The 20523-nt window shown below is 40.8% G+C and overlaps 1 protein-coding gene across 1 annotated transcript; it reads right to left on the bottom strand.

The window, feature by feature from the left end:
- Positions 1-2075: 2075 nt before the first annotated feature.
- cdh19 (cadherin 19, type 2) lies at positions 2076-11541 on the bottom strand (the record flags this gene model as incomplete). Its single annotated transcript, XM_083665013.1, has 11 exons — positions 2076-2587; positions 3600-3851; positions 4198-4315; positions 4600-4721; positions 5124-5260; positions 6514-6767; positions 7415-7602; positions 9149-9316; positions 9473-9592; positions 10788-11082; positions 11314-11541. The coding sequence occupies 11 exons, from the start codon at positions 11539-11541 to the stop codon at positions 2076-2078; spliced, it is 2394 nt and encodes a 797-aa protein (XP_083521139.1).
- Positions 11542-20523: the final 8982 nt, after the last annotated feature.

Here is a 20523-nt window from a genome sequence, read left to right as displayed (position 1 = left end):
TAAAAGTCTATATAAAAATACAGTAGAACTGTAGTTCTAATATTCAATTAGCATTCTGGACTCTTGAGTCCAACATCAGAAACGTTCATTAAAATCAAATAAGTAATTATTTGGCTGGTCCTTTCAGAGGAGAAAAAATCTGTATAACAGAAGTATTAAGTTGAATTGTTCACATCAGGGAGAGGGCTTACCGTATTCATCCTCATGCCATCCCATGCAGGCAGCATCTCTGGTCATTACCCCTCATTTCATGCTACATTTCGGAGAACGGCTTGTCACCTTTACGACTGGGAGAAATTTGAGTGATGGCGATGGTGCGTTGACATTATAACATCTCCTCACCCAGACCTCATTACACATATGAACAAACAGAAAATTAATGTATATTGAACTGGTGGGGAATGTAAATACCATCCCTGAATCTCTAGCAGTGTTTGAGACATTCTAACATGAAAGTCTTCAGATTTAAAGATTTCTAATGGTTTTCATTAAAGGAGACGATGAACTGGCACCGCCTCTTCTCAATCAACCAGCTGTCTCCTATATGAAAGCTCCAATAAACCCCCCCTCTTGTGTTTAACACAATGCCCTGTGAAGGGGATGGCACTCTGTTTGAAAAAGGGACTGAATTGATAACCTGAGCAGCAGCGAGGACACAGACCCGTTGACAGTGCAGAATTTTTCACATTTTTCACATCGTAATGGACATAATTACGTCAAGAAAAGGGCTGTTAGATTAAATTAACCATGATATTCACCATAGGTTATAACAAAAAGCTCGAAGGTTAAATGGTCGCATGAGCTGAATGGCTTTGGAAGCTAAGGCAGGTTTGAAAAGGCGTTACAAGAGAGTATTCACTGGCAAATCCAATGTGGAGATTGATTTAAAACATGGAGATTGATTTGAAAATACTAGAAATGACGTGTCACCTGGCCGTTCTGTTGAATACCATTGTGAGAATCTACTTTCAATCAGAATTCTCTATAGCTATATTTCTTTTCTGACTTTGAACAGTAATGCTTATACAGTATATCAGCTGACTAAGAAGTGGCCCTCCCATGTTCAATATGATAATTCTAAAATATGGAAAAGAAAGCTCATAGGGGACTATTGTCTACCTTTGGGCCTATCCCGAACCACTTGCTACAAAGGTTTGCTTATAAAATGTGGTTATATCATCAGGAGCAAAACAGAACAGTCAGTCTTGTCCACATTGACCTTATCATAATGCAAACTGCCCAATTAGTTGATGAGGAGGGGGAGGAAGCATATCATCTGTTGCCTCTAAGGACTGTTGCCTCTAAGCGCCACTGCAACATTCACCCACAACAACCTCCAAACATTAATTTCTAACTAAGAAAGGAGCACAGATGAGAGAAGAGGAGCCTTTGCTGTTGTGTTATATCTGAATCCACTCTTAAGGAGACCTCAAACCTGGTAAGGGCACTCGCAGTGTTGTTTTTCACCTTCAGACATTTTGTACGTCATTTCTTTGCTGGTGGGTTTTCTCCCCGATACCACTTACAGATACATGATGTCTAAACTGGAGTGCGGTCCTGTCTGGCCCTCCTCCCCTGTCCTCCAGGCTGGTGACAGTGTATGTCACCTGTCTAATGGTGGCCTGGTACATCTCCTCTTTCAGGCCTCTCAGGAGAGGAATTGAGGTCCCCTAAACTGAACTGAATACATTACTATACCTCACTGAAAAAGTACACTGTCTTAGAAAAACTTTGACGTTTGAATTGTAAAACTACTGATGTGTTTATTTATTTAAGGCTATTTTTGAATACGTAATACAAATATACAGCTTTCATATAATAAACCAATACGGAACAAGGCAATTAAGAGAACGTTATATACGTATGTTGCTGTAAATAATGTTAAGAAGCATTGAGAAACTACCTGTTCAACAACTAGCAATTGTCATAACATTGTAGTCTCTAAATACAGCTAGTCCGTTTTACAGCGAAAAGACAACAGATATAACAAAGCCTCTGTCCTGTTTTTTTACTTCTGTATCTCCACAGGACGGAAAAAAATAATGTTCTAATAATGATTTACAGTATTGACTCTCTCAGAAGGTGGTCTCCTCCTCCCCTCCTCCGAACCAGGGTGTGAGTCTGATCAAACGTGGTCCGGGGTCACGTGGTGGATGATCAGCGCTGGTCTCGAAGCCACACGACTCCAGGGAGCTGAGGGACCCTGTGGCCGACCCTGTCCCCTCAAAAGCATAGGTCCTCAGGCAGTCGAATGGCGGGATGTAGGGGTCATGGTCAGCTTCGATCAGTCTGTCCTCAATAAACTGTTTAAAGACGTCGTCCTCCGGGCCAATATGGTGGGAGTGGCGGAGAGACATACGGATGCTGGCTGCCACCTCTGCCCTGCGGAGTCTGCGCTCCCTTCTCCGGGGATGGGGGCGGAGGGGGACAGGCTGGCAGAAGCCCAGGTCTCCCCCTCCTCCTCCTAGTTCTCCGTAGCGCAGAACCTTCTCTGAGACCTCAGGCAGCTCCAGCTCCTCCTTCTCCTCCAGCTCTTCCTGCTGCTTCCGCCTGTGTCTTCTTACCATGAGCATTAGAATGGACAGCGCTGAAGATAGCAGGATGGCATTACAGTTTAAACACACAGGGCACGGAGAACTGAGAAAAAAGCATCTCAGGTCCACGTAACACATGCACTCTCAGTATCCGCATATGCATTGCAAATTATACTGTATATGGTTTTTATTTTTATTTTTTTGTATGGTTAATGTGGAAATATTACATTAGAAATTACTGAACAAGGGCAAATTAAGTATTATTGTTTTTGCAAGTAAAATAATAAAATATCACAGCCATCATTTGTATTATTTCAAACTCATATATTGTACAAAGGGAGAATTACTTTAGTGTACTATTAGGCCTAGGAAAAATAGTATTACTATATTGCATATTGTCTACTATTGTTTTTATGGGCCATTGTGCTCATGTGAATGGATGTTAGCCTGGTAAGCGTTGATATTAAAGTTTTTTTGTGATAGGCGTAGGGACTACCCAAAGCAGCAGGGGACATAATAAAGCACTACTCTACTGTAAAACCCATCAATATCCTAATATGACATTGGTATTGATGTATCATCAGAAATATGCACATTACTAGACATTATTGCTAAGTGTTATTGCCAAGTGTTTAGTGGTTTCTGTGTTTTTGTTAAGGCCATACTGGTGAGTTTGAGTATATGATCACTATTTATTAATTGACAGTAGGATAGGTTTAAGAGTCCAACTGTTCAGTCATACACTTAATACTTGCCAAGTTGATGTGAAGTGGAACTGCATGAGCTCACACTAACACAACCGTTCTGCTGAAAAAGAGCAACTTGAGAACTGAGACAATTAATTGTGTCATCTTATTGTATATATTGGGTAAAACTTTCTGTGAAAACTTAAAATGCATAATTAGCACATTTGTAATGTATCATATTGTAATGCATTATATTGCTTGACATACTGTAGATGCTTCATATACTGTATCAAAGCATCTTATTGCCACTCTCCTGCCTGAAAAGAGCACTGTACGCTGATATGCCCACATCAAGACCACATCTCCCTCACCCACCCACCTGAGAGTGTGATCAGGCAGACTACCAGACCCAGCAGTGTCTGAAGGCTGACGCCCATGGAGAGGGCCAAGGCCTCCACCCCGCCAGTGGGGCAGTGCCCAGCAGGCTGGCAGCTGCACACGCTGATGGTCAGGGTGCTGGTGCTGGATAGGGCTGGCGAGCCGCTGTCCGTCACCACCACGGGCAGCAGGTACTGTGTGCGGTCCCTGCGTGTGAAGGAGCTCCGCCTCGCCAGGATGCCAGCAGTGTTGTCTGTTGTGGTAAAGGAGACAGGTTGAGATTCATCAGGATTGAAAAGTGAACCTCATTTGAAAGCCTGGACATGAAGATTGTAGGAGATGTGAATACATGGAATAGGATAAGATTTGATATGACACATTATGATAGGATACCATATGATTCAATATGACATGGTACCATGCGATATGATATGATACTATACAGTGTAATGTAATATTAAATGATGAGATATCATATGATATGATACAATACCATATGGCATGGTATGATAAGGTGTAGAATGGTGCATACTTGTGGATGGATAGGATCCTGTATACAGTACGATAGGCGATTGTTTGAGAATATGTTTGTACTTAACCTTGGTTATCCCTCATGGTGAAGTTAGGGTTGATGTGTTTCTCCGGGACCATGGAGAAGTAGAAGTGATGTCCTTCAGCAGGGTCGTCCAGATCCACAGCACTGATCAGCTGGATTAGCTAGAGACACATAGATGCCAGATGATGGTTTATGGTCTAAGCCAAGGTCGAAGGAAATTTGAGCATTCAAAACATTCCTTCATTGAGTTGCAGAGACAAGGTGTTATACATGTTTGTGACATACACATCTACAATGCATTCTGCTTTAGGATATTAATTTCAAAACGTGTGATTTAGACCACCAATCCATAAAGTCACCCGAATGTATAACACATTACACCTGTAGAGTCAAAATCAAATGACTCTAAGTAAAAGTAGTGAGGGATGTAGCTATCATAACATACCTCTCCAGATTGTGTCCCCTCACAGATATATGGCTGGTAGTCTCTGGCAAGCCTTGGTGCATTGTCGTTTATGTCCAGAACTTTGATGAACACCACCACAGAGGAGGATAGATGGTTTTGCTCTGTGGTTGTGAAGATAGACATTTGTTGGAGTCCATTGGGTGCATGTATCATAATTGCTTTGGAAAAGCTCTGTCAAAATCCCAATTGAATGTAATAAATGCTTCTGTAATGCTCACATCTTCTTGAATTATGACTTGAGGCGAAAAAAAGAAATGGGCACTGGTATTTTACTATTCAGTCCAAAAGCAGACAAGAGATTGAACACATTGGAAGCTATAAAACCGTTTTAGATCCTTCAGAAGAGTTGCATATTGTGGTCATTTGAGGGCTAACTTGAGATGGTACCTCAGTTCATTATTTCCTGTCATTGTGAATGCTTCTCATTATGAGGGATATTGTTGTGCTTTTCCTCTGTATTATCAAGCTATGCCTTATTGTATAGTAAGATAGGTTTGCCTTACTTGTCTCCTTGGCTGTAATAGTCAGATTATGCCAGTCTGCAGACTCTCGGTCCAAAGGTTTAGCAACAGTTATAGTCCCATTGTTCAGGTCTATTTTAAAAGCCTTTCTGATATCGTTGCTTTTGTCAATGGAGAATCTGGAATACACATCACCAGGACACCCATTAAGTGAGCAGTGCTCTTAGCTGAGCACACAAAGCACAAGGATTCCACAGAGAGATAATTTATGAAAATGCTCATTTTTCTGACTCCACTGACAGATATCTAACAAAGAGCTTGCACAAAACCCAGTATGACACAACAACAAAACAACAACAAAACGTGACATGAAGATTTGATAGAGAGTAATATTGCCATTTACTTATTTGAATGCCACTGCTTTTCCGAATTAAATATTGTTCCATGTTATCTGAATAAATTAAAATTATAATGATGGATGATTATGATAATGACAATCATACAATTTAATTGTCTTAAATGCAAACAGTGCTTTCTTTTTATGGCATATTTTGAGGTAGTTGGGGCTGCCTCAACAATTCCCATCTGGAACAGAACTCACATTTGTCTACCACCTGACTAAACAGAAGAGCCTAACAATGAGATACTGTATCTGTCTCACTGACTTACATTTGTTCACTCCCACCCTCACCCGCCTATTTACAAGACTGTTTGTTCCACCAGGGTGAACCAGAGTGAACAGGAGAGAAAAGTCACACCATTGCATCATGTGATTTGGACCACACTGTTAGTAATTAATCTTACGGAAAGAAAGTCAAATTGGAGTAAGCTTATTCATTACGTCTGTGGAGACAAAAAGTAATATTACTTGTATGCCATCAATTCCCATAGCGAGAGGGCCCTCATATAGACACTCTACTGTGGATGATATGCAGCACCTGCCACTCGTTAACAGCATTGCCGGGGTGGGCTACAGGCAACATTGCTGCTGTCTCCTCCACAACAACGTGCCCCACTTGCAAATGACTGCAAATCAGAATTCCATATGCCACCTCCCACAGTGCTTTATTACATCCCTGCGTCCTCCTCGCGTCACTTTGTGATAATACCACAGCAATAGATAGAAAAGCCTGTGAGGTATAAAAAAAATAGCCATGATTTATTCAGCAGGCCTCATTTCCTACTAAAGTAATATGAGATAAATATGACCATGTAGGGGGTATCCACAGAGATCAAGGGTAAAAATGGATGCAATAAGTCACTAACACTATTTGAAATAGAATGATTTTTTACCCCATGGAAGCAGCTGTCGAGGGACATGATTCCCACCCCAAACTGATTTTGTGGAAAGTACAACATAGGGCTGGTCGGGGGAGGCAGCAAGATGGCAGGATATACTCTCAGGTTGTCTCCTATTGGAGGGTCACCTTACCTGATGGGATTGTTAACAGCGTCAATGTCCCGGGCGCTAACGGTGCCGACCACGGTCCCTGTTACCGCGTTCTCCGGAACCTTCCACTCATAGATGGGGGCGAGAAAGATAGGGGGCTCATCCACATCCTCTACAACGATCTTAAGGGTCGTCCTGTCTTGAAATTCATTGTAGCTCAGAAAGCGGGTGTCTACAAGATCATTGACAGCCTCTGCAGCCATAACAAACCGTCTCTTGCTCTCATAGTCCAGCGGCTAAAAAAAGAGAAGAAATCAATAGGACCTCTTTGTAGCTGAGCTCATACTTGACAGCCCTGCTTGTTTTATACAATTTGAAAGACCTTTGTTGATAGGATTTCAAACAGTGTTATATGTCACTTTAAATGAATTGCCCAAAACGTTCATGAGGAAATCAGTTATACAAGTGAGCCAACTTTCAAGTCCTTTTTTTCAAGTCTTCAATTCTCTCAGAATGGATGAGAAAAATTGTTCATTGAAAGTCAATGAGCCACCAGCTGTGAGCTTGCACTTAACTGATGCTGTATTGCGATTTGACAAGATGATGCAAGTCAAAAAACAGCGTGCAAACCATTAACGTATTTCCAGTGGGGTTCAAACAGTCAATGATTTTCATAACAAGACCATTTCATCTCCATTCAATTCCCCTGGGTCTTGCATGGAATAAACTGTGTATAGGGAAAGCATTATGCCAAGTCTATGAAGGGCATTGTGCAGTATAAATGAGTAACATAGAGAGAGAAAACGCCTTGAAAGACAGGATTAACAGGTACAAAGTAGAAGTTTTAGCCTTAGTGATTTCACCTTTCCAAGTCTCTAAGATCTACACAACTGTCCAGTGATTAGGGGATAGGGTCCATTCTGGATTCAGGTTCTGTATTCACCTTGGCTAACATCACCACCCCTTCCTGTGTCACAGGGTCTGTTTGTATCCTGAAGGTGGCGCTCTCCTCCAAGTCCTCCAGAGTGTAGTTCATCCTGGCGTTGGCGCCCACGTCACTATCGTCTGCCATGATCCTGCCCACTGTGGTGCCGACGGCCGCAGACTCAGCAACAGCAAAGGTGTACAGGTCTGGAGACACAAGAACTCAACTACATTTATAATGGAAGAAAACGGGTAGATTGGTGTCATGAACTGATTCAGATACCATTGGCATACACAGATAAGTTGTTTCGGATGAGGACACTTTGTGATAACTACGTTATATTGCTATATTTTAGAGTGATATGTTTGCATGGACATGGCTGGCTGCACTAAGATAATTTTTACTTCATGTTATTGTATAAAAATGTTTTCTCCATAGTTTGTGGAGCTCAAGAAATTGGAGATTGAGTTGTAAATGGCCTTTTAAGCCAGTTTGCAGTAGAGTGATAAAAAAAAAAAGAAACAGATCATTTGTGGTGGGAGTCAAAGATAAGTCATGGCGGTCTATATACAGTAATCCTGGCCATAGTCTAATAAGAAGATGAGAAAATGTGATTGTGTCTTCAACTGAGTCTATTTGGATGACTGCCACAAGTGGTGGACACTGAGACAACAAACCCAACAGACTGATAATACATTTAGAGAAAGGTGAAAGTGTGGCACTGAATTGCCCTCTGCACAGTCGTTTCGTAGTTTGGAAAGCCTGGTGAAATCCATTGCAGAAAGTAGCTACGAAGGGGTGGAAACCTGTTTGAAATTAGTGATGCCTTGCCACACATCAAACCAATCAAATACCTAATACCTTCATCGACAACATTTTGTGTATAGAGCACACTTCTGGCACAAGAGAATTCAGGTTTTCCTTCAGGTTTTCTTCAATGTTGAAAGCTAGCATTTTTTGGAAAGTCCTATAGTACCCGGAAAAACGACGCACACAACAACAAGCAATCATCTACGGCCATGTGGGGGAGAGTTCTTGGGATGTAACATCCAATGAAATTGCGAGCTCGTTCTCACAGCGCTCCATCCAGATCCAGATCGGCTAATGTGAGGAGTAAGAACAATGTGATTTGGAGGTATGGCTATGCGAGACTAATACTGTAGATATAAAATACAAATGTACTGTAAGTAACTACCTCTTTGAAACATATAAACAAAGGAAATATTTAGAAGTGGAAAAAACATAAGTGTAGAATACATGTTTAAAAGTACCGTCCTTGTTTTCTCATTTCAGTGGAATTGATTTCTTCCTAAGGCATTCATTTAGAGAGGTTTATCTCAGAGAAGGCCAGGTTTGTTTCCAAAGGTCATGACAAATGTCCTTTCATGTGTGAATGATTAAATTCATCCAGCAGGCTCTTTCTCTCTCTCTCAAACACACGCCCACACACGCAAGCACACACACACGCACGCACGCACGCATGCACGCACACACACACATAAATATACATCCACTTGCTTGTATTTGTATGACAGGGTTAATAACAACACATAGAGTTGAGATGCATGGGGATAAAACAAACCAAAGACAAACAAACCAGGCAAAAGCACAAAAAAAGTGTGTGTATGTGTGTGTGTGTGTGTGTGTATGTGTGTGTGTGTGTGTGTGTGTGTGTGTGTGTGTGTGTGTGTGTGTGTGTGTGTGTGTGTGTGTGTGTGTGTGTGTGTGTGTCATTGAGTGATGGTGACTCACTGTGCTGGAAGGTGGGTCCGTTGTCATTGACATCAGTCAGGCTGATGGTGACAGTGGTAGAGGCAGAGTAGCCACCGCTGAGTCCCAGCATATCCTTCACCTGCACCACCACCAGGTACTGCTCTCTAGTCTCCCTGTCCATGTTGGACCAAGAGGTCACTATAATGCCTGATGGTGGGACAGTGAGAGAAAGGAAGACGGGGGGGGAGGGTTACAGTAAAAGTGGTACAGTACAACTAAAGCTATATATGAATATAAACAAATTATCGGAACTCATTAGTAGTTGACTGGGTAAAATATTGCAATTGCACTCAGCTGCAGTACCAGTCTTGGGCTCCACAGAGAAGTAGGGCTCCCCATGCAGGATGGAGTAGATGAGTTTGGCGTTGTTACCGAACAGGGGATCGTCAGCATCTGTGGCTGTCACCTGGGCCACGGTGGTCCCTGTGGGAGAGGAACAGATCACACAAGGCACAGTTGGTTCAGGCAGGCAGCGACTCTCCTGCCCACGGGGGAAATAAAGTGATTATGCCCATGGTCCCGCAGGGTCTGTCTGTCTGGCTCAGGGGTGTAGAGGAGGGGTGGGGAGGGCGGGTAAGGGTTGCAGGGAGGTGGGCAGCTGATGCTCACTGTGGCCTTTCACGAGCCACTGAAGCTGTGCAGGTGTGTGTGACAACCTCTCCAGCCCTGCTGTGACATCTCTCTTTCTGTCTCTTTCTCTCTCTCTCTCTCTCTCTCTCTCACTCGCTCCCTCTCTATCATTCTTCCTCCCCATTTCCCTCTCTCTCTATCTCTCTCTCTCTACCACTCTATCACTATCTTTCTCTGTCCCTCTCTTTCAGTCTACGTGTTTCAGTTCCTTCCAGCGACCGCTATCTGTCTCTCGCCTTTTCTATCTCACAACCACAGTATTGGTTTTTGTATCTCTCGTTCTCTGTACCTCCCGCTCTGTTTCTCTGTGTCTCTCTTCTCACTCTCTCTCTCTCCCTCCCCCCTCCTCTCTCTCTCCAAGTCAAATGCATTATGATTTATTATATGAAAGATATTATTCTGCAAAAGCAGATTACATATAAATTGAAATGGTAATCCTTGCGCTATGAAATGGGCACTGGTAATGATAACATTATTTAAAGAATAAAAATAAATTATATGAAGGGATTTAGAGCTACAGTATGATACCTCAGCCAATACTTTTAACTTCCTGAAGGGGGGACAGAGGACAGCCATATAGCCTTTATACTCTTCCTTCATTTCAAATGGGAATTGATGGGACGATTCATTTCAAATGATCTTCCTCGAACTGTAGGTACTGCAACATTTCAAATCCTGTATAAGCTTACCTTAAACATTTAGTTGCGGGACATAACAAAAAGGTTGATTTCAAGAACTAAATTCAAAATCAAGTCTGTCATATCAAATTTTTCAACTAAGATGTCTGAATCATAGAGGCTGAAATCCTAATTTCCTGGCCGAAATCCTAATTTGAGATCCAAGCGTGTATCTCTGACTTTCACGTAAATCATGAGTTGAGGTCAATGAGAGATTTGTGCCGAACACTGACTTACGCACGCAATGAGTCAATGAGTCAAATGAATATTTTCACATTTGTAAAAATGTATATCTCAGGTGACACACATACCCATGGGACACATCTCAGGAATACTGGAGACATACGGCTCATTCTGAAACTGCGGAACGTTGTCATTGATATCCTGGACCTTGATGATGAACTCTGACTGGGGTTCCACCGGCTCGTTGGACTTCCTGTTGATGGCCTGAGCCTGGAGAACGTAGAAGGCCTTCTTCTCCCGGTCCAGCTTTTGCAGCGTGCGGATCTCGCCCGAGTACTCATCAATCTCGAACATATTCCCCGCGCCCTCACCTGACAAAATGTACTTGATGGAGAACTCCCCTCTGTCATAGTCTGATTTGAGCTGATGGAAAAGGAGAGAAAGTTGCAGATGCAGACTGAGGTTGCAGTTCATACTGAGGTTTGTTGATAGTGTGAACATCTTTAGACCATCTATCGAACACTATTCAAACATTCAAAGTGTGGCCCATTTTTTTATTCACCAACTGTATTGTAGCAGCATTCTAGCATAGCTAGCTTCCTAACATCTGGTGGAAAGGCTTTCTTTTAATTTTTTCAGATGAGAATGAGGTACCTGGCCAATCACACGAGGAGTGGGGTCTTCCTCAGGAACAAACAGCTGTTTCCAGATCCAGCCCCTTCTGAGTCGACGGTGCAGATCAGCGGTCCCCTGCTCGAGCTGGTAGGCCTCAGGACCCTGTGACACTCTCGCCTCACTAAACACACAGCAAGGCACCATGGACAGGATGATAACTATGGGCAGCAGACCAGAGCATCTTATTGTTGGAGTCCGTTGATGCATTTTTCCTCTTCCCTTCCCGTGGCTAGTGCACAGAAGGTGCAGGTGTCACTGGCCCGTTAAAATGCCTCCTCTGACGTTCATAGAAACATAGTAAAAGGATGATGACCTCAGAGGGGCAATCAGGCATCTTGTCATTGGTCTGTCTTTGTGGATGGCCATGTTGCCTCTGAAATAAACATAAATGGCAGTTTGGAAAGAATACATATCACAGGAATTGATGAAAATTGAAGAAAACTTTGGTCAAACCACAATTATTCCTCCTTGCTTTTTTCTGAACACCTCAATATAGAGCAATTTAGATAAGGGTAATGCAGGTCATATTTCATTGTAGCTATTATTTCTATCTGACAAAGATAAGAGAGATCTTCACCATGCTTTGATGCAAATAAAAACACCAGCCTGGCCCTCTATTAGTGTTGTCAAAGACTGTATTTAGAGACATTGAATCAAACGTAAACAGAGATTACTGGTAATACATAGCTCTTAAAATGTCCAGTAAAACATCAACAAATTTTCAGTCAAATTTTGGATGAGAAAGATCATGAACTTTTGATTTATATCTCTTGGAAGGCGGAAGAATGCTCTAGTTTTGTGGTCTTGACTTCAGATCCGGACCGGATGAAAAAATGCCTCTGTTATGGGTGGAAACAAGACACTGTACTGTACTCCATGGGTGAGTAGGACACAAACATCATTCCGATAGCGTGACACAGCGCTCTCCAGCTGACTAATGAAGACTTGTAATTCAATGAATGTATGAGAGACATGGTTCTGGGGTGGGGGGGGGGGGGGGGTGGACTCATTGAAAGTAATTCAATGATATCAGCACAACCATATACAACCACATAGTGCCAGTTACCTATTTAAATAGATGTGAACTCTACAACATATTTTACAAGTCTCATGTTCATAATAAAACTATCGTCCGAAAAATGTAACAGGTGTTCCTAATACATTTCACTGGCTTTCTGTTTGGTTTAATCTAATCATTTCTCACCGCTACCATGACAACATGGTCAACCCTGTGCAGGCTTGGAAAAACAGGCAAACCAATATGACATAGTATTGGATTGGTATGGTAACCAACGGTGATGCACCCCAAGCAGCTGGTGTGTCTCTGTAATGGATTTGGGATATTTTTTGTTTTTAGCATCTTGCTAGTGTACTATTTTTCCCAGATTGCCTTTATGATCGTCCAATTCTAATGTTGTCTTTGAGAGAGCAGGTATGTAACTGATAAATAGATAGTCTCTGAATATTCTCCCCTGATGTGAAAATGTATTGCTCATTGATTCCTTTTGTGTTCCCAGTGCATAGAAACATAGTTTCAAATATTAGCAAGGTCCAAAATACCATCTCAATGAAATTGCTCAACAAAATGTAACCAGATATATTCAGATTTTTTAACAATATGAATTAGAATCTATGATTTTTGTTAACTAGTGTTTCCTAATGTTAACTAGGAACATTTCCTTTGTTAACTAGTGTTTCCCCAACACTAATTTGTGAGGCAAAATCATGAAATCTAGTAATAGTATTTACAATGTAGTAGTAGTAGTAGTCTGGTGGGGATTGGATTTATGTTTGATGACTGCATAATGGTCATGTTTAATCTTGTACAAGTAAATTAGCTGTCAAGCCCCATTCATTATGGTGGGATGGTCAAAATCAATTACTAATGCACAATTTGCTTTTTGAAATTCAATTTCGGTTACACTATGTGAGTGAAAGTGTATGTGTTTGTGTGCAAGTGCGTCTTAACTAGGCATATTCATATCTATCCTAGCCTTGTGGAGTGACATTCCAATTAGTGGCCAGTGAATCGTGAGCTAATGATGGGCTTTCATAGGGCTGCCAAGCATCCTTATGGAATGCCTTGGGCCAAAACTAGACAACAGGACCTGACATTACTGAGAGCAACTCATCTGCCAATGTTTAACATCATCTCCCAAGTCCGCCAACAAAGATCAGTGCAGGATAAGTCATGCACCAATGTGGCTGACATACTGCTCAACAGATCTTGAGGTGGTTGGCTGACAAGATGCACTACTACTGGGAAGATGGAGGAGCAGAGATTGTAGGGAAAAAATAATTCATTCTGAAATAGCTTATTTCCATGATCATAAAATCAAAAAGCAGCTACAGTAGCTGAAGTACAGTAACACAATGAAACAGGGAAAGTTGGAGGGCGGGTTAGTTATTCCAGAAAACTGACAATGTTTCAAGGAATGCAAATTATACTGCCATGTTGAGCTCAGCAACCTCAGAAAGGGGTCTATTTTCTATCAGTTCCAGCCTTTGAATTCCTTTTTCAGTACATGTAGAACCTTACGGTTGGCAGCCATTTATTACAATTAATAGGCCTCCCTCCCATTCCAGCAGACCTCCTGTAGCCTGCACATGTACTCTACTCCGCCACATGAGAGAGTGAGAATGAGCCGAGGTCTCGGGATGTTAAGCACTAGATGCAGTGAGACCATCACATTATTTTCCTATATGGAGATATCCACATTCTCCAAATCCATATCTAAATAGAGCATATTAACCGCATACCTGCCATTACTCAGACACCGGCTATGTTAAGCATATGTGCAGTGTGCCTAAAAGGGTGTTAGAATAGTTAGAATAGTAAGGATGTATAGGCCTGTAGGCATCATAGGATAAGCAGATTCAGTTTTAATGTGTTTTCTTTATTAACCAATATAGAAATAGGCAAACTGTACTACTGCTGTCAGGACTGCAGTCACTACCTATCTTCCGCCATAGATTGAAGACCCATCTCGTCAGGCTACATCTTAACTGTCCCTCCTAAAGACCTCTTCATCCCTACTACCCCCCTGTACAGTTTCTCTACTGTAAATAAATAAAAAAAAAAGAAAAATCCTTCTTCTAGCATTGTGACTGCCAATGGCCCCTGGTCCTAGCATAAATGTATTTTTCTTATGATGACTAATGGATAGATGATTCACTCACTAAGTCGCTTTGGATAAAGATGTCTGCTAAATGTCAAAAATGCAAAATGTAAAAATGTAATGTAAATGCAAACTGCCCTTTAAAACATCATACTGTGTGCTGTGTGGAAATATACTGTATAACAATGTTGAATTTCACAAGTTTCCTGTTTTGTCGTGGGACTTGTGACTTGACATAGGACTTTTAACAGAGTAACTTAATGGGAATAACATGTAATAACATTGTAATAAACTAGTAAAACAGAGTATGCTATGGAGAGAATTCTGTAACTGCCTGTACAGTACTTCTCTATCTGGAACAAGGTAGTTACAGAACAAAAGTTATACACCAAGTATGGACAAATCCCACTGCAATGTCAAACATTACGACATGTTCCACCTCAGATTTCCACCAGACAGTTTGAATGGTTGTTATCACAGTGAAGGATCCAACCATGAGGCATCAGTCTTACTCCATGTCAGATCACTTCACCAAAACTACATGTTCTTTAATTGGTCATAAGGGAGCCCATGTTGGGACATGTTGTTTACTGTTCTGCTTCATGAAACAATGACATCTACGTCTCCTCAATCACAACCATAAATAACCCAAGCTGAACATAAACAATAGCACAATGCCATATTGTACTATTTATGAGAACTTTGTTTTGTTTTGTTGTCTAGGATACATTATAAACTTGGCAGGTTTTCACTGACACTAACTATCCATAACCTTTATTTTTTACTCATTGGGAAAGGTTTTAAATATTGATATTGCCGTTTCTAATATGTTTACCCAGTAAGACTAGTTTCACAAATGCAAACAATTATCACTGATACATTTGAATGAAGAATCATGTAAACAATAATACAATAAAACAGCTTGAGATGTATTGAGAATGAGTGAGGTCATCTTACAACTATGGCTTCTGGATGTTTCAGAGGTCACAGTGTGTTTCAGGACAACTTTCACTTGAAGTTCCTTCAGTCATTACATTTTTCAAACATATTAGCTTTTTTCCATCTTCTTTTTTGTTGTTATAAAGTAGGGGTGAGAGGGCCTATCGTATAATACTTTTAACAATTAACAATATAATTCTTATCGAATAACAAAAATCCCTCATACTATGCTATTGCAATGCAATTACTATGTAGCAACATGTCAATGTAAAGTTAGTAGAGTAATTACAGTGTTATAAAATGGTATATGTTCAACAACATTAAGTATTTTTTTAAAACTACAAGAATCGACAAAGATAATTTATATCAGTTATGATATCAGCTTTCCATACGCAATTACAAACAATCCTCCTCATAAACTACATTGTATCAATATTGCTTAATTATGTTTTTAAAAAAACAAACAAACTTACATTTTAGATGTTTAGATCTCTGATAAAAGAGATACATTATCTGCCATAACTTCACAGCCTGTAACAGACACCATACCCATCGTTATCTGGGTTTCAGCTGTCCTCCAAACCACTCGTCACCGAGTGCTGCCAAGAGAGATCATCATGGTGTATAAGAAAACACACAATCTAGTTAACTAAGAGCCATGGTACTGCACAGCAATTCAGCCACAATAACAGTATCAGCAAATGGACATGGGTCTCACAATGCGTAATCCCTTCCACTGATGACCTCCCTTCTTTTCTCCCCCTTTTTTCTCCTTCTCAAACTTCCCGGGGAAGAACAAACACAGGCACTATTGTCTGGGCTCACATCTGAACACTGCTGAACACTCATGCCCTTCATTGCCATGCAAATGGCCAGGGCCTGGAGATACAAATGGATTTCTATCTTTTCACCCGCTCTCTATCTCTTTCTCTCTCTCTCTTGCTCTCTGTACGAACAATCCAGCATTTATTAGAATCTTTCTGCTGTGGCAGGATGGCAATTCATCTGAGGCGACTATTTCTGCAAGTGATAAGAGGGATACAGTCTGTTTTTGACATTTAAGCCAGAGGAGAAAGCCCTCGATGGCATAGGCCTTGTCTTGATATTGACACATTTCAAAACGGGCCTCTTGTGACCCTCCGAGTTGTGAATTAATTTGTGTTCGGACGTGAATTGCTTGTGGGCACTGTGAGACTATTGTGAAAATGCTCACACTGCTCCAGCTGTCAGAGAGAAATCATTACCCTTAACAATGATTGTGCTTAGACTGTTTTTTTACACAATTTATTCTAACCAATATATTAGCTCTGACATAGCGGTGATACCACATTACTAGCTGATAACAAGACACACACTAGCTCTGTAGATCTCCACTGCAGCAAGACGCTCACATGTACACTATTTTGATATGTTGGCTTAATTACATACCAAAACAATGCTAATAGCTTCCATCATTAAAACATTTTTGGAGAAGCCCCAGTGTAAAAATGTCTTCCAAATATCTGCGCTATTCTAACCTCTTTGAGGCAGTAACAGGATCAAGTTTGCTATTTGTAAGCACAGATTAGTTCCCACTGTGAACTTTCTTGATTCCATATCAAATACAGAAATGTCAGGACTTGTATACTTGGATATTTTAATCCTCTATTGTAGACAGTGTCTAATTGAGCCTCAATTATTATAATGATGGAGTGTATAGGCCAACAACAGGGAAAGAACATCGTAGTTTAATGCTAGCAGAATATATCTACTTTCAATTTTTTTCTTTTACACGATTAGAATGCAACTATCTACTGTCTGTCTGTCCGTCTATCTTTTTGTCTTTTTGTCTGTCTGTCTGCCTGCCTGCCTGCCTGCCTGTCTATCTGTCTGTCTGTCTTTTTGTCTGTGTGTGTGTGTGTGTGTGTGTCTGTCTGCCTGCCTGCCTGCCTGTCTGTCTGTCTGTCTGTCTGTTTATTAATCTCATACCACATTCCAATGCTGAAAAAATATGCCTGCACAATAGAGATGAAAGTAATGTATCTGTTTGAATCAACAGGTATTATACTGCATCTTGGTAATGTGAAAACATACACATGAAATGACATGAAATGATAGGCTGTATTGAGAGTTATAGAGTAGCAACAGCCAGGAGAGATTTGGACCTATGGCTTTTCAGATGACCTGTCCTAGGCTGTGTCCAGGACAAATGGTTATCATAAGTGCTGTGTTATTTTGAGATTACGTTAGTATTGGGCTACCACAATGGATGGCCTTAATAACTATATTTAATGTGCATTTCAGATGTTGACCTCAACTCCCAAAACACATACAGTAGGTTTGAGAGAAAACATTATGGTGAATGTTTCCCTAACAGTGAAAAGAGTTACTCTATGCTGGAGGGAGAGAGCTGTCCTTTATGACACCCATTCCATCTATTGTCCTCACTTTTGGAGGAAAGAATTTGAAAACGTCATTAGGATTCCATTCATTCCAACACACTGAATTTGAGGAGGATGTTCCATAAAAAATCAACATTCCTTGTGCATTCGTTGGCCTTTATCTCCAGCCATAGGAAACAGCGGACACTTATGGACAGCAGACATACAATTAAGAGCAGTGAGCTGACACTACCCTGGGGTGGCACTCTTCATTCCACAGGAAATATCTGTCTTTTTCCCATGTCGGGCTCCTCGACAGGAGGTGATGCATTTGTAACACGTTTGCAGACATTTCAGCCTTGATTGAGTACCAAACCGTGTGTGTTAGCAATATACTGTATGTACAGGAGTAAGCTACATGGAAAAGTATTGTGTAGATAGTATATAGGTAATGCCTTGTGATAATTCCTTAAAGTCTTAATAAACTATTCGTTAGTTGTGTACTATTGTTACATAAATATTCTAGCATTCATAATTATCTTCACACATTTATAATGGCTAATTAGAGAAATAAAATAATTGAAGAGTTACATAATATATCAGTGAAGGTTTGACCATCTTAAGCTTGATGTCAAACAAGGTTGTGAAAAGATTTATCAAACAGGCCCAATCAATTCAGGTGTATATATTTTTTTAAAAGAATGGAACTGAATAAATTAATTGATTCTTCCATTATTGATGCTAGTCAACCATTTGAGGGAGAAGTTTCAATCCATTTCAAGAGGTGATAAAACATTCTTCAATGTATAATGTTGGTAATGTCTCATCTGTTGTAAAAAGCTTGGGCCAATATTTATCAAATGTTCGTACAAGAACAAAGCTGGCCCCACTCTCTCCCTCTCTGTTCTCAGGGGAAATATGGTTTCAGACTGGGATGTGTATTATCCCTCATACTGATGAAATGCATAATTAATCTTCATAGTCTCTGTAATCCTTCTCCCGACTTGACCACCAAGATGAGAATTACTGGCTGGGGCCATGTCAGTGGCCAGTTCATATGTATTTCAGCAGCGTTGTCTCCACTCGGTGGCACCGCGCCACAGATGATTAATGGACAAGGTTACAAAGTATTTACACAAATAAGTTCAAAACAATCGATCCAGTGCACCGCACTGTCATACCCTTAAGGGATGTGGTTCCCCTGAAAGAATGCACAATCCCTCTGGCCAGGGTTCAATTGAGACGCAGATTGTGTCTGATTGATCAATGAGAACCGCTGCTGAGCCATCAATCTAACAGGAGTGGAATAGGGAAAAGAGAGCATTAACATGTATAAGCCAGCGCGTCCCGGCAATGTCCTCTACCTAGAGTCTGCAGAGGAGCTACCACAGAGATGTGTTTAATAGCATCTCCTTTGTATGAGACCTCGGCTACAGTGAGGTGTTATGTAAGGACAACAGGGCTACATGTCGACATCTTGGCTCATATTTTGATGTTGAGAATTTGCTCATGAGAGGCCTATCAAAGCTATTTTGCATAAACACATGTCATTCCTGCAGGTGCTTCTTCAGCATAAATTGTGTATCCATGGGTAGAAGCAGTTAAGGATGCTTCAAGACAGTTACTGATGAATCACTCTTGTTGTTACTGTACTTTGTTCGTGTTGTGAGACAAGGACACAGTTAAAATAGAATAAAATAATTGCAGGTGAACCAAGCCCTAATAGCTATATTACAGACCATTTATTCTCTCTTTAATGGTTGTGTCCTAGATGTTATTTTGTTTATGTCTGAAGTACTTCATTAAGGTATTTCAATTGTCTCGTTACTGTACAGTATGTGCTTGCTTGCTCTAGTCTTGACTGTAGCCAGTTATAGGGCTTGTTTGCATAAATTATAGAAATAATACTTATCGATTAAATTGATATACGGAAAAGCTCTGGGATATTAGAAACTATAAAGCTTTACCCATTGTAATGCGGGTACCTCTCCAAAATTAAGACTTTAAAATATCCATGACGTATGCATTATATGATATGAAATACATACATACATCATGTGTGTATATGTACTGGTGGATTCCCCAGCCTTGGACCTGAATTCAAAAGAAAACAGGACAATATAGGATGTCACAGGGTTTTTCCTTTTCGGCCGTGACTGTGGCAATAGGCCTAACAATGAGTGTCAGTCTGGACAATTGATAAGTTAAACCCAATTGAAGCTTTCAATCTCCCTCACACTGATAAGGCCAGAGAGAGAGAAAGTGAAAGAGAGAAAGAGATAGATAGAGAGAGAGGGAGATAGGGGGGGGGGGGTAGAGAGGAACTTTCGATAGTGTAATGTCAGTAACCCAAGAATCTTCAGTAGACTGGAAAAGAAAACAGCTTTCGATGTGAACAGCATTAGTGGTTCAAATTATCCATGCCTTACTGCCATCAGGGTCATATTATTGCAGTAAACAAAATTTGAAAGATCAGGCAAGGTTATGTTACCTTTCAGTGCCATTAGAAAGTCTAAGTAACAAAGTAACTCCTCATCGGCTCACAGTTAGAGTTCCTCTATGATAAGTGGATTGATTTGTTCTCTCTCTGCACACAGCTTAACAAGAAATTCTAGTGTAGATCAGGGAAAAGGTTCAGTTGATGTTCAGTTAGCTGTGAACAATCCTTGAAATCCTGACTTTGATTAAACAAAATGCCAAATCAACAGCTCACTGTATTTGAATGGCTGCGTAAAAATCAATCAATTATGCCATAGTGTTGTGGCCTGTTT

The sequence above is a fragment of the Argentina silus genome, assembly GCF_951799395.1.
Source record: "Argentina silus genome assembly, chromosome: 1".
NCBI lineage: Eukaryota > Metazoa > Chordata > Actinopteri > Argentiniformes > Argentinidae > Argentina > Argentina silus.
This window is presented reverse-complemented; position numbering and strand designations above follow the sequence as displayed.